The sequence below is a fragment of the Euleptes europaea genome, chromosome 2 (genome assembly GCF_029931775.1).
Source record: "Euleptes europaea isolate rEulEur1 chromosome 2, rEulEur1.hap1, whole genome shotgun sequence".
Taxonomy (NCBI): Eukaryota; Metazoa; Chordata; class Lepidosauria; order Squamata; family Sphaerodactylidae; genus Euleptes; species Euleptes europaea.
Window position 1 is genome coordinate 95,383,575 of NC_079313.1, and position 12,814 is coordinate 95,396,388.

At 45.3% G+C, this 12,814-nt stretch overlaps 1 protein-coding gene across 1 annotated transcript in view; it reads right to left on the reverse strand.

Moving 5' to 3' along the window:
• Positions 1-12,814, reverse strand: part of LAMB3 (laminin subunit beta 3) — a 74,021-nt gene that overhangs the window by 38,176 nt on the left and 23,031 nt on the right. Inside the window, exons 4-8 of the mRNA XM_056845387.1 lie at positions 5,758-5,872; positions 4,674-4,747; positions 3,716-3,907; positions 2,651-2,714; positions 825-1,012 (exon numbers count right to left, since the gene is read on the reverse strand). Coding sequence (XP_056701365.1) covers positions 825-1,012; positions 2,651-2,714; positions 3,716-3,907; positions 4,674-4,747; positions 5,758-5,872 — 633 coding nt within the window. The remainder of the gene's footprint in view (positions 1-824; positions 1,013-2,650; positions 2,715-3,715; positions 3,908-4,673; positions 4,748-5,757; positions 5,873-12,814) is intronic.

Sequence of the window (12,814 nt, forward strand, 5' to 3'; positions counted from 1 at the left end):
TATTGAGGGGCCCTGGGCAGAGAGGGCTCAGGGGCCCTGCCCATGACCAGGACCCCCATTCTCACTTTCTTTCTGTCCTCACACATGTACCCCACATCTGGCTGTGCACCCTTCCCCTGCCTGGTCATGACCCCTGGCCATCTCCTGTGCTCACAGCCACCTACATGCCCTTTCCTCACTGGCATTGGGCAGCATGTGTGGCTGGGGGTGCCACTGCTGTGACCGTAAAAAACGCTGCTTGCACCACCCACAGACTTTTGCCTGGGGGTGCTGGGCAGCCCAGGTAGCCAGGCGGAATGCTTGCAAGTGGGTGGGTGAGGGAAGGGCATGCAGGCAGGTGGCAGAGGAAGTGTGCAGGTGGGGGGTCAGTTGAAATGGGCCCTGCCAGTATCCCTGGGGCCTGGGGCCCCACCTCAAGGTATGCTGAAGCCAGCTGAATTCCCATGCTTAACTTAAAGCTCTTTTTACCTCTTGTCTTGCTGTTAGCATGAACAAGAGAAGAAGAAGAAAACAGAAATTGTGCAAGCGTGACACACAGAACGACCATTTTTAAATGTGCTCGTAACAGGCTTTAGAATGGTTTGATGGCCGTTGAGAAAGGTTGGTTTACAACTGCATTTCAATATTCCTGCATTTACAGTGTCATTGTTTCAGTCTCCATAGGGAACATACTCTCTTTCCAAAAGCACACTGGGCTTCAGACATTGCAAACCTGTAGGAGTAAACTGTACAAACAAGTCAAGTTGAACTGTACAAACAAGTCAAGTCAACCAGAACCTATGGCGGGGAGCTGGAAAGCCATGTGGCACCATCACTGTCCTCACCACAGCATTGGGTTCTCCAGCAGATGCATCAGGGGCACGACAGCGGTCAGCATGTCCATTACAGAAGCAGCTCCCTTGCACCTGCATCTCAGTCAAGGCATAGAAAGCACTGGGTAAGCGGTAGCCATGGTGTGGGGGATGGGACAGGTGGGTGAAGTTGATCCTCAAGTTGGTGAAATCAGCCAGATCTGTCAGAGACAGGGGAGAGAGAACATTGGAGGGTGGAGAAAACATACAGGTCCTGGAAGAACAAACAGGTCAAGAGAAGATGCAAGACGGGAGCCTTTGGCTGAGAGATCAAAGAACCAATATGATATGATAGTATCAACACGTGGTTCGTTTTTGCACACCAATAAATAAAAGAAAATAATAGGGCTCTGTCCACATCCAGATAAGTCTATTTTCAGAAAGATCAGGAACAGGCCCTGCTGCACACAGAATGCTTTCTAAATGGGTTGCTGAAGCAGCTGGCTCCCGCAGAGCGTTTCTAAACTATTTTAAGGAATGCTTCCCTGTCTCCAAACAGTAAATATTTTTATTTCTTAGTGCACACAATAGCACTACTGTGCAGAAATTCTTCATTTGGCATCAGAACAGCAATTTGAGTCCCAGTTTCCACAGACACCAAATGGGATTAAGTTAAACCCATTTAAAAGGTAGCCAGAATACTGTACTTGTGAGACTTTGGGACTATGACCGGGAAAACCTGGGTTCCAACTGTAATATACACGTGGGCGATATACAAGACTGGAGACGGAGTTCAAGTGACAACTGCTTTATTGAACGAACTAAAACTGAACTGCTGAACTGTGCAAACAACCTGGTTTATATGCCAACCCAGCCACCCAGGGCCACCATGATTGGGCAGCTGTAGCCCATTCTCCAATAGAAACACACAAGCGAAGGAGCCTGGGGAGACTCCAAGCTCGACATGAGGCTTGCCTCCCGAACTGCATACATTACACCAACCCCACTCTGCGAAGAAGCTAAACAAGTGACCTTGAGCCAGTCACTCTCAGCCTAAACTGCCTACATACTAGATTAGCTTGATAGTTCTCTCAAGATTCGTACTAAAGGAATTGTGAAAGCTAATCCTGAATGATGCTGATAGCTACTCCCAGAGAAGCTGTGCATGTGGTAAGAACAGGTAATATTATCTGCGTAACATTATATACCCTGACCTGGATGGCCCAGGCTAGCCTGATCTCGTCAGATCTCAGAAGCTAAGCAGGGTCAGCCCTGGTTAGTATTTGGATGGGAGATCACCGAGGAATACCAGGGTTGCTGTGCAGAGGAAGGCACTGGCAAGCCACCTCTGTTAGTCTCTTGCCATGAAAACCCCAATAGGGGTTGCCATAAGTTGGCTGCGACTTGAAGGCACTTTACACACACACAACATTATATTATTTCAACCAATGGGAAGAATTCTGTGCTAAAAAATCCCAGATTTTGCCATGGCAAACCCCTAATCAAGCCATCTGCTCCACTCACAGGCATGCTGACATTCACAGCTATAAAAGTTACTCAAAATCAATTAGTCCCCTGCTTGTATCACTTCTGATACATTCGCTTCTGATCCTTCCCCATAACTAATACCTCACATCATCCCCCATTCTGCACCACCCCCAAGCGCACATTTTTCTTAAAGATATGAAGCAAAGGTAATCAGAAGCAGGAGCACAATCTGGTTCTGAAGCCTAAGTTATTGCCAAGGCTGACACAACTTCAATATCTGCTGGAAGGAATCCTCCCCTTGGGCACCCAATCCATTTCTGCTCCCCGTAATCCATCAACTATAAATATAATTGGCAAAAATATGTACATACTGTTGATACGCTGGCTTTGAGATGTCCTCATCCCAGATGTAAGGTCAATGAGGTTGAACTCAATCTTACAAGAACAAAGGAGGAGGAAATGATTAAGGTCAAAGGATGCTAGTACAGGTATTTCTGTCTCTTCTTAGAGGAGAAAAAAGTTAATGGGCACATCCCACTTAGGAAACTGCATGGTTACACTATCAGTGAGAACATAAGATAAGCAGCGCCCGTTGGATTAGACCGGTGGTCCACCTAGTCCAGCATACTGTTTCACAAAGTGGCCAACTAGTTGGCCTGGAGGGCCAACAAACATGGCATAGAGGTGTTTAGAGATTTGCTGCCCTTTACTGAAGATAGCTAGTAGCCATTGATGAATCAATCCTCCATGAATAATGTCTAACCCCCTTTTAAAGCCATCTACATGCATGGTCATCATGACATCCAGTAGCAGTGAATTCCACAGTTTAATTATTTGTAATGAATTTATGACTGAAATTTCAAACTATATAAGGTAGGCAAAGAGAGGAGGTTGATGCAGGAAAGCACAAAGCATAGAACAGTAATGATAACTGGGATTTACAGACAATTGTCTCTAATCTGTGAACAGGATAGCATATATAGTTTTCAGCTAAGGTTTACATTAAGACAGAGATATCCCCCAAACCCACTTTCAAATGCAAGGGATCAAGTTAAATGCATTAAAAGACGGCTTCTGAGCAGGTGCAGAGTATCTTGTCAATAAGGAGTAAACACAGTTTTTTTCGCACTCTTCTTGAATTAGAGAAGGAGCTTCCAGAGTAGAATGTTGGACTTACGGCCAGTTTTAGTTACAGATTCTCTTTTAAGAAATGAACTTCTGCCCACAAAACCTTCTGTGGCCTAATTCCAACAAGGCTGGAAAGGACTAACTAAAGTGGCTTGATTCGTCCTTCAAATTGATTTCTGGGCAGCTACCACCAGCCAGATGAACACCTGTTACCATCACAGTGGGTACTGTCAAAACAAACTACTTGAGACGCCAGAAGTTACTGTCACATCATCTTTTGTAGGTGGTAAGTATCACATGGACTATACCTTCCCCCCACCCTGAGGTGGTCTGTGATGAGTCTGTATATCCTGACACCTGACATCCTGCCAGGTCTGCGGGAGACCTCTGGAGATCCATGGAAATGAGGTGGCACAATCTGTGGACAAGTACTGATAAACTTTCCAGTTCGTGCCAAAGTCAGTAGATCTTTCAGTCACCATGCCAATTGGCAGAGGGCTCTAGAGAAACAAGGAGAAAAAGAACTAAAGGCAGTTTCTCCTTGATAAACCAAAACAGAGGAAGATACAATTTCACATGAGTCTCTGTTCTTCCTCCCCTAAGGTAAAGGTAGGTAAAGGTCCCCTGTGCAAGCACAGGATCATTCCTGACCCATGGGGTGACGTCACATCCTGAAGTTTACTAGGCAGACTTTGTTTACGGGGTAGTTTGCCAGTGCCTTCTCCAGTCATCTTCCCTTTACCCCAGCAAGCTGGGTACTCATTTTACCGACCTCGGAAGGATGGCAGGCTGAGTCAACCTTGAGCCGGCTACCTGAAACCGACTTCCATCGAGATCGAACTCCGGTCGTGAGCAGAGCTTTTGACCGCAGTACTGCAGTTTAACACTCTGCGCCACAGGGCTCCTTGGTCTTCCTCCCCTAGACAATTTAAATGATATATCTCCTCAGAAAGCATGCAGCTTTTAAAATTTGTGTATACTCTTGCTCAATTTGGGGGTGCACAATTGATTTTCTTTTGGACATTTTCCAGCTGCATTTGGCCTTGGCAAGGGCAGAAAGAATTATGTATGGAAGACAAACTAGGGATGAGGGTTGACAAACAGGATTTATAATCTTCCTTCATGTAGGGGAGCCTTTCCCTGAGGCATCTGTTCTGCCATGGATGCCTTTACTCCTTTCATAGTCAGGAAAAAAGGGTGGGGCCCTAAGAAAGCTATAGATTCAGATTTTTCCTCTGTTCCCTGCCCCAGTAGCCACACACATACCCTGAAGTCCAGCAGAATGCTACTCAGTTGAAACTTTCTATCCAGATCTAGTTGGAGAGAGACAGGATTCACATCTAAGAAATAGAAAAGAGAAGTTTTCATAGTACCAGGTCCTGGAAGTTGTAAAAAGCGTCTTCTGATCAGTGAGGTCATACTGTTTCTTTCTTCGTTTGATCCACTGAAACTGACATCCCATTTGTGGATCCCTTTTATTCCTTGCCCCTCTTAGTCCATCATCCCCATCATAAGATATCCTGATGTATAGTCAGCTGTGAAAGTCATAAAGCCAATTCGCACAATGTGTGCTGGGAGTTCAGTGCTTCACAGGTGCAGGAAGGCCTGATTCTGATCAGAACCGCACTACACATGAAGAAGGGGCTTTAGCCTCCCCCTACTCCCAAAACCATTTTTCCTGACCTGAACAGATCTAGAACCACCCTGAGCTCCACTGGGAAACTTACATGAACCACAAGCACCCTAGGGTCCTTTCAAGTCAGGAAAACTGCAGTGGGGTGGGAGGGAGAGAGCTGAAGACCATTATCCATGCATGCTGTGGTCCTGTTCCAAATCAGGCCGCTGTGTGCCTGGGAAGCACAGAACTCCCAGCACACACATAATCCAAATGCCTTATGACTGTGGAGGGGCTGTGGCTCAGTTTGTAGAGCATCTGCTTGGCATGCAGAAGGTCCCAGGTTCAATCCTTGGCATCTCCAGTTAAAGGGACTAGGCAAATAGGTGATGTGAAGACCTCTGCCTGAGACCCTGGAGTGCCGTTGCCGGTCTGAGTAGACAATACTGACTTTGATGGACCAAGGGTCTGATTCAGTATAAGGCAGCTTCATGTGTTCATGTGACTGCCACAAGGACTTTGTAATGTGTGAATCAGCCCTCCTTAAGCTGATACATGCTGCTACAGAGAACTGGTAAGAAAGTCTCTCAAGTGGTGCCTCTTGTCTTTTGCTTCAACATACCCGTCTCCCAAGAGACAGTACTGGTAAGAAGTTTTACTTTCACTCCTGTGCATAGTTTTAAAACACACTCGCATCAGCTTCTTGAAGGTATGAGGAGTAAGAGAGAGGCTTACCATTCTGGGACTGCCACCACCGCATGTGTCCATTGGAAGAGAGGACATTGTCCACCCGGTGACTGTTGAATGCATGAGGCACTCTGGAATCGCATCGGCAGCATTTCATCTGCCACTGAAAGAGATCAAGAGGCAAATACCAGCTTAGGCTGCCGAGGAAATGAGATTTCCACCCGTTGAAAAATAATCTGTTTTCTGAATGAAGGTTTTTATTAAATGACAAATCCAAGTCATTATTAAAATGTAAGATAACTCCAAGACAGAGACATGGTATATAGAGATATTGTGCATCCTAGGAAACACAGAAAGAAGGAAAAATGTTTGTTTTAGATTAGTGACCTGAGAAGGAAAAATCATCTGATTGCTGAAGCAGGATATTATATAGGATTCATTTCTACTTAATATTTATTGCATTTATTTCCTACCTTTCATCCATGGGAACTCAAGCAGTGTGTGCAACAGGGTTCCCTGGCAGCTTCCTCCCTCTCCCTTGTGACAGAAGAGCTTTTGGTTTTTATTTTAATTGATAGTAACCATATCATTATAATATTTATGATGCTGTAGTGATAGAGTGACTACTAAAAGTCAGAGAAAGCCCACTGGTGTCATGTTGAAGGAAAATAATACCAAGGGAAATGTGGATAGAAAGTTTCAAAAATCTGTACCTTCCTACTCACATGGCGGGTAAACCTGCTTTGACTATGATCTTTCTGGAAAGAACATGCCAAAGCATGCTAGCAAAGATTACATGACACTGTCATGTGGACAATATGACAAAAAATGCTCCAGTTTGGAGGTAAGGCAGAGCTAAACATCCAGCCTCTGATCAGACCCAGACCTGTTTAGCTTCAGCAAGATCTTCAAATCACATGCTGGAACCTTTATTGTCAACCATACTCATCACTCTGTGACATTCCAAGATATCAATTTGTTTTATATCTAGTCAGACCTCCAGTCCATCTAGTCCAGTGTTGTTTATCTGGCAATGGTTTTTCAGAGTCCCTAGCAAGAAATTTCCCCTAGACCTGCTGCCTGAGATCCCTTTTAGGCAAAGATGGTAGGGGTGGGTGTGTGGGACCTTATGCATGCATGCAAAGCATAAAAACATAAGAAGATCCCCGCTAGGTCAGACCACTGGTCCATTAGTCCAGTATCCTGTCTCACACAGTGGCTGGGTACCCAAGGTTGGGTGGATATATATATATATATATCTGTGTATAAATACTGAAAATATACACAGTAATACTACTGTGTTACTACTATGAAGATGCCTGCCACAGCTGCTGGCAAAACGTCAGGAAAGAAAATTCCAAGACCACGGTTACACAGCCCGGATAACCTACAAGAACCAATGAACTCTGACCATGAAAGCCTTCGACAATATACTGAAAATATAATTTATTAGAAGCGCTAAAGGTTAAAATTATTTAAAAGCATTAAACTAGCACAATGGCATTTCCTGAGGTTGATAACTGTGACCACATACCAAATGCGTTTCGGCCTATAGGGCCTTCATCAGTGGTTAATTAAAACCTTTGTTAAGACTGCACACAATTACAGAAATAAATTAATAAATACATGTACAAACAGTTCAAACCCAACCAGGTATGTGCATAGGTTGTAAAATCTATTCCCAATTACTCAAACATCTGGTCAGATAGGTTCTAGTTGTAATACTGGTTAGTATATGTCTCTCATATACTATGTGTGCAGGTATCAACCTAGTAAAGCAGTGACTGCTTTACTAGGTTGATAGACAGTATTTATACACAGACAGACAGACAGACAGACAGACAGACAGACAGACAGACAGACAGACAGACAGACAGATAGATAGATAGATAGATAGATAGATAGATAGATAGATAGATAGATAGATAGATTCTTTCCACCCATCCTTGGGTACCCAGCTTCTGTTTTTAGGTTGGGTTTTATTCCCCTCTTCTTTCTTTTATACAGTGGCCAACCACTTACTCTGGAGGGTCAACAATAGGTCATAGAGGCCAAGGCCTTCCCCAATGTTGCTTCCTGGCATTGGTATTCAGAGGTTTACTACCTCTGAATGTGCAGGTTACCTTCAGTAATCATGGCAAGCAGCCTCTGACAGATGTATCCCCCATGAATCTGTCTAATCCCCTTTTAAAGCAGTCTATGCCTATGGCCATCACTACATCCTCTGGCAGCATATTCCACATTTTAATCGTTCATTGGGGATTAACGCATGGGCAGAATGTTCCTGGTTCGCTCCTCTGTTATCTCACAATATTTTAATCCCACAATATTTAAGTCTGGATAATCAAACGCATGACGCCAGCCTATCCCACATTAAGTCTGAAACAAGTAGCTGCTGGAGGCTCCCCGTGCGTTTGAACCAACCATATAATGTGGGATAGTTCGCAGTGCGGGATAGCAGGGGAGTGACATCGCCCAAGGATTGGCTGAGGGGTTATCCAATCAAAGGGCGATTCTCCCCCTTTTTTTCTTGGAACACCATTGTTCCGGTATACCATCGTCTCGACCTGTTAAGCATTGATCTTCTCAGGCATAAAATGGCTTTTTGGAGTGGGGCAGTGGAATGCATACTAGAGTGAGGGAGGTGCGTTGGTGCTACTGAAAAAAAGATGTGGGTATTTTTTTGCTGAGATGTTAGAAAACTGGCAATCTGGTGAAGCTAGCATACCTCAGAAGTTTACAGGCATTGCAAACGAACTCACTAGTAGAAGCTGGTGTGGATGACAGGATGGATTGTGCTAGTCCCATGGGCTGTCATTCCAGTCCCAGAGCTCTGGGTTTAGAGATCTTTCTGGAAAATCCATTCCACATTTTCTTTGCAACTCTGTTTGTGCTGTAATGTATTTCAATGGAGCTCATGCAAGGCAATTGGCAATCCAGGCTCCTTCAATAGGCTATGCATCCTCTCCCATTGTTTCTAATCGGCTAGCCTGTCATTCATTTTAGTGCATCCCGACTTCACCTCTTTGCTTCCACCCACACCCGGAAACTAGCTGCGATGATCCCAAGGTGGCCAGCCCAGAGGAGAGGGGAAGGAAAGCCTTGTACATTTTTCAGCGTGCCGCTTCAGAGGCTCGCAACAGCACAGCGGATGGGAACTCGTTGATCAGATTGACGGACCACGTTTTGCTTCCACCCAAAGCTGGAAAGTTGTGCCTTTTCCTTCTGAGTGTAAATAAAGCTGTGTTGTGAGGGCGAGGCAACAAAACTGGCTGGGCTTATTCAAAACAGGACAAAATGGGCATTTTAATTAAAAAGGCCAGGAAATGTGACAAAAAACGGGTCAGCCTATACAAAAGGAAGGTAGGACAGGACTGTGCTTCAGCTGCCATTTGCCTTGGGGTGGGGGCTCAGTCCCCCCTCGCAAGTTCGGGGGGGGCTCGAGGGCTTGAGCCCCCCCAAAGTTTACGCCTATGTGAGGGAGACCAGTAAGGGGCGTGTCCTTGAACAAAAGGAGGTTAGTAGCGGGCTAGTCATGTGATTACACGCACGCCGGCGTTCCAGTAATGTAGCAAAATTTTTAAAAAGTAGCGGTTTAGCACTGAAAAGATCGCTAGAAAACAGGGATTGCTTAACCCGTTTTTTTTTTTGCCTTAATTCGCTACTAAGGTGGGTCCGATGCGCAGCACTTGGACGGTCGTGCATGTGGACCACGGAGATTCGCTACTATTAAGGCACAAAAGCGAGACAAATTGGCCGTGCGTTAAACCCCATTGAGTAAAGAAGGATTTCTTTTGTCCATCCTGAATCCTACTGCCCATCAGCTACACTGGATGACCTTGAGCTACAGCTGTTTCCCCACTCATGGCCATTTAGCAAAAGAAAGGAATATGCCAGAGTTCTGAAAGAAGAGGCTGAGGAGCACACTACCCAAACACAAAACCATAATCAGTTTAATCCAAGTATGACCCTGTTGGTAAGCATGTACTTGCAGTAACGCAAACCTCAAATGATTGGACAGTAGGTCTTCTTTCTTCTTGGGATGTTTAAACGGGTCCTAAATTAGTTGGAACAGATATTCTAATTCACTATTGGACATGTTCATGGAGGAGAGGGGTATTCATGGCTACTAGTTACAATGGATACTAGTCATGATGCATACCTATTCTCTCCAGGATCAGGGGAGCATGCCAGATATATTAGGTGCTGTGGAACACAGGCAGGACGGTGCTGCTGCAGTCGTCTTGTTTGGGGGCTTCATAGAGGCACCTAGTTGGCCACTGTGTGAACAGACTGCTGGACTTGATGGACCTTGGTCTGATCCAGCATGGCTTTTCTTATGTTCTTATGTACTATATGGCTGAAACCCACTAAAAAATCCCTTCCATAATGCACAGAATGCCCTCCAGGATAGTGGTCAAAAGGGCAAAAAGATATGGCTTATAGCCAGAGCCACAGCATACTGCAGCACTCTCAGACAGGATCAAGTTGTGGCAGATCAAGCCCTCCATTTCATGCACTCCATACAAATGCACCTCAATGAAGAGATGGTGCTAAAGAATTGGACTAGATAATCTCTTTTTAAAATACATTTCTTCAGAGCTTACTAAAGATAAGCTAGTTCAGCCCCCTCCCCTCTCAGAACAAAGTAAGCTTGATAAAACCTAATTTATCCCAGACAGACATTTTCCTGGCCTACGCAACCTCATCATAAAAGCCCAAGGGCCTGGTTGTGGCATTTCATACTAACCTCAGTTTGAGTTATTGCTCTTGGCTCTTTCATTAGGGTTCATTTGATACTGCCATGAATCTAGGAATGCCACGGTTTTGAGGAACTACAGCTTTAAAAACTACGTACAAAAGAACATATTCATGGAAGTATTGTAATGGTGATGGTTCTCTAGATAGTTTTTATAGCTTAATGGGATGGATTAGAGGTAACCGTTAAAATGGTAGGACATAACAGGAATGCCATCATAAATGGAAAAATGACGAGAAAGCAGGTGGAGGGACAGATGATCATGGATAGCACTTTAGTTTTTCCCATCCAGTCTAAAGACAGGTATGAGTGGCAGAGATGAGAGCCTGTTCTTTTCTCACCTTCAAAAGGGAACAGGGCCATGGGTGGTCAACCCCCCCCCCAGTAGGGGGGCGAGGGCTACTGCCCCTCTTGCCCATCGGTTAGACTGCCTCTGCTCTTTGGGGTTCCATTCTACATTGCCTCCATCCTTTTAATCCAACCCCCTTTCTGGTTTCTATTTTCTCTTTCTAGCACCTAAATCTCTCTGATCTGTAGGGTTGCCTGCCTCCATGTACTAGCTGGAGATCTCCTGCTAATACTATTACAACTGATATCCAGCCAATAGAGATCAGTTCACCTGGAGAAAATGGCCGCTTTGGCAATTGGCTTCCATGGCATTGAAGTCCCTCCCCTCCCCAAACTCCACCCTCCTCAGGCTCCACCCCAAAAACCTCCCACTGGGGGCAAAGAAAGACCTGGCAACCCTACTGATCTGGATAGCCCAGGTTAGATTGGTAGGGCCTGGCAACCAGTTGGGGGACTTACTGGAATGGCCAGGAGGCCTCACCAGCTATGTATTGATATCACCAGCCACCCAAACACACTGTGACATCATTCTCTGTGTGCCCAGAAATGACAGCTGGGCAACACCAAGAATATACTGGCATTTCGGCAAAACTGTATGGTTTAACCACAAGTTCTGCCTGAATGCCAGAGCATCCCCAGCATCACCCAGTGGTGCACTGACTACACTTCCAGGTGCACAGGGAATAATGTTAGTCCATCAGCATGATGCTGGTGACACCCCATTTGCCCCCATTTCTGGGGAGGTTAGAGCCTGGGGGACAGGGTTTGGAGAGGGGAGGGACCTCAGCAGGGTATAATGCCTTACACTCCACCTTCTGAAACTGCCATTTTCTCCAGGAGAACTCATCTCTGTCATCTGGGGATCAGCTGTAACCCCAGGGGATCTCTAGCCGCCACCTGGAGGTTGGCAACCCTACAGTTGGGGCAGAGAATTTCCCCCACCCCCAGCAGGGGTATGGTAAGCTTAGGCTAGCCTGATCTTGTCGGATCTCAGAAGTTAAGCAGGCTCAGCCCTGGTTAGTACTTGGATGGTAGACCACCAAGGAAGTCTAGGACTGCTACTCACAGGCAGGCAATGGCAAACCACCTCGGAACATCTCTTGCCTTGAAAACCAGTGGGGTTACCATAAGTCAACTGTGCTTTGACAACAGCAACAAAAAACCCAACAAAATCACACATGCAAATACCAGCTGGATGTCACTATAGATTAGCATCTCTGCATTGCCCTGGGTCATTCCAAAACCTGATATAGGCACATTTAAAATTCTGGTTTTCACACATGTACATCAACATGGGAGAATAACTGAAAAAACAATGTAATATACATATAAAATTCATCATAACACAGAATCTGGGAATTACAAACTCCTCCCAAGGGAAATCTTATGAATTTAATCAAGTGTCAACAAATTGCTCCATCTTTAAGCCACACAATAAGCAGTCTATGAAACCCTGTCCATGAACTGCATAGAGGCTGCTGGGTTTGGGGAGACGCAGGGGGGTCTAGATAGGGTGGTATCTGTCATGGCCTTCTGTTGTTATCTGCCTTTGTGCATGCAAGACATCAAAAGTGCTGAATATCTCTCTATCCATTAATTCACAAGGGAACTGAAAACATTAAAAGCACATGATGGATTTTCAAAAAACAAACAAACCAAACAAATATCTACACATTCAAACAAATAAATTTATATTATTAGTGAGACGTGTCCCCATTCAACAAAAATGATGAGAAACACTCTACGTTTTTGAAATATAAATAGGCTAGCTGGTATTCACAGGAGCCCCGTGGCGCAGAGTGGTAAGCTGCAGTACTGCAGTCCAAACTCTGCTCACGACCGGAGTTCGATCCCAACGGAAGATGGTGTCAGGTAGCTGGCTCAAGGTTGACTCAGCCTGCCATCCTTCCGAGGTCGGTGAAATGAGTACCCAGCTCGCTGGGGGTAAAGGGAAGATGACTGGGAAAGGCACGGGCAAACCACCCCGCAAACAAAGTC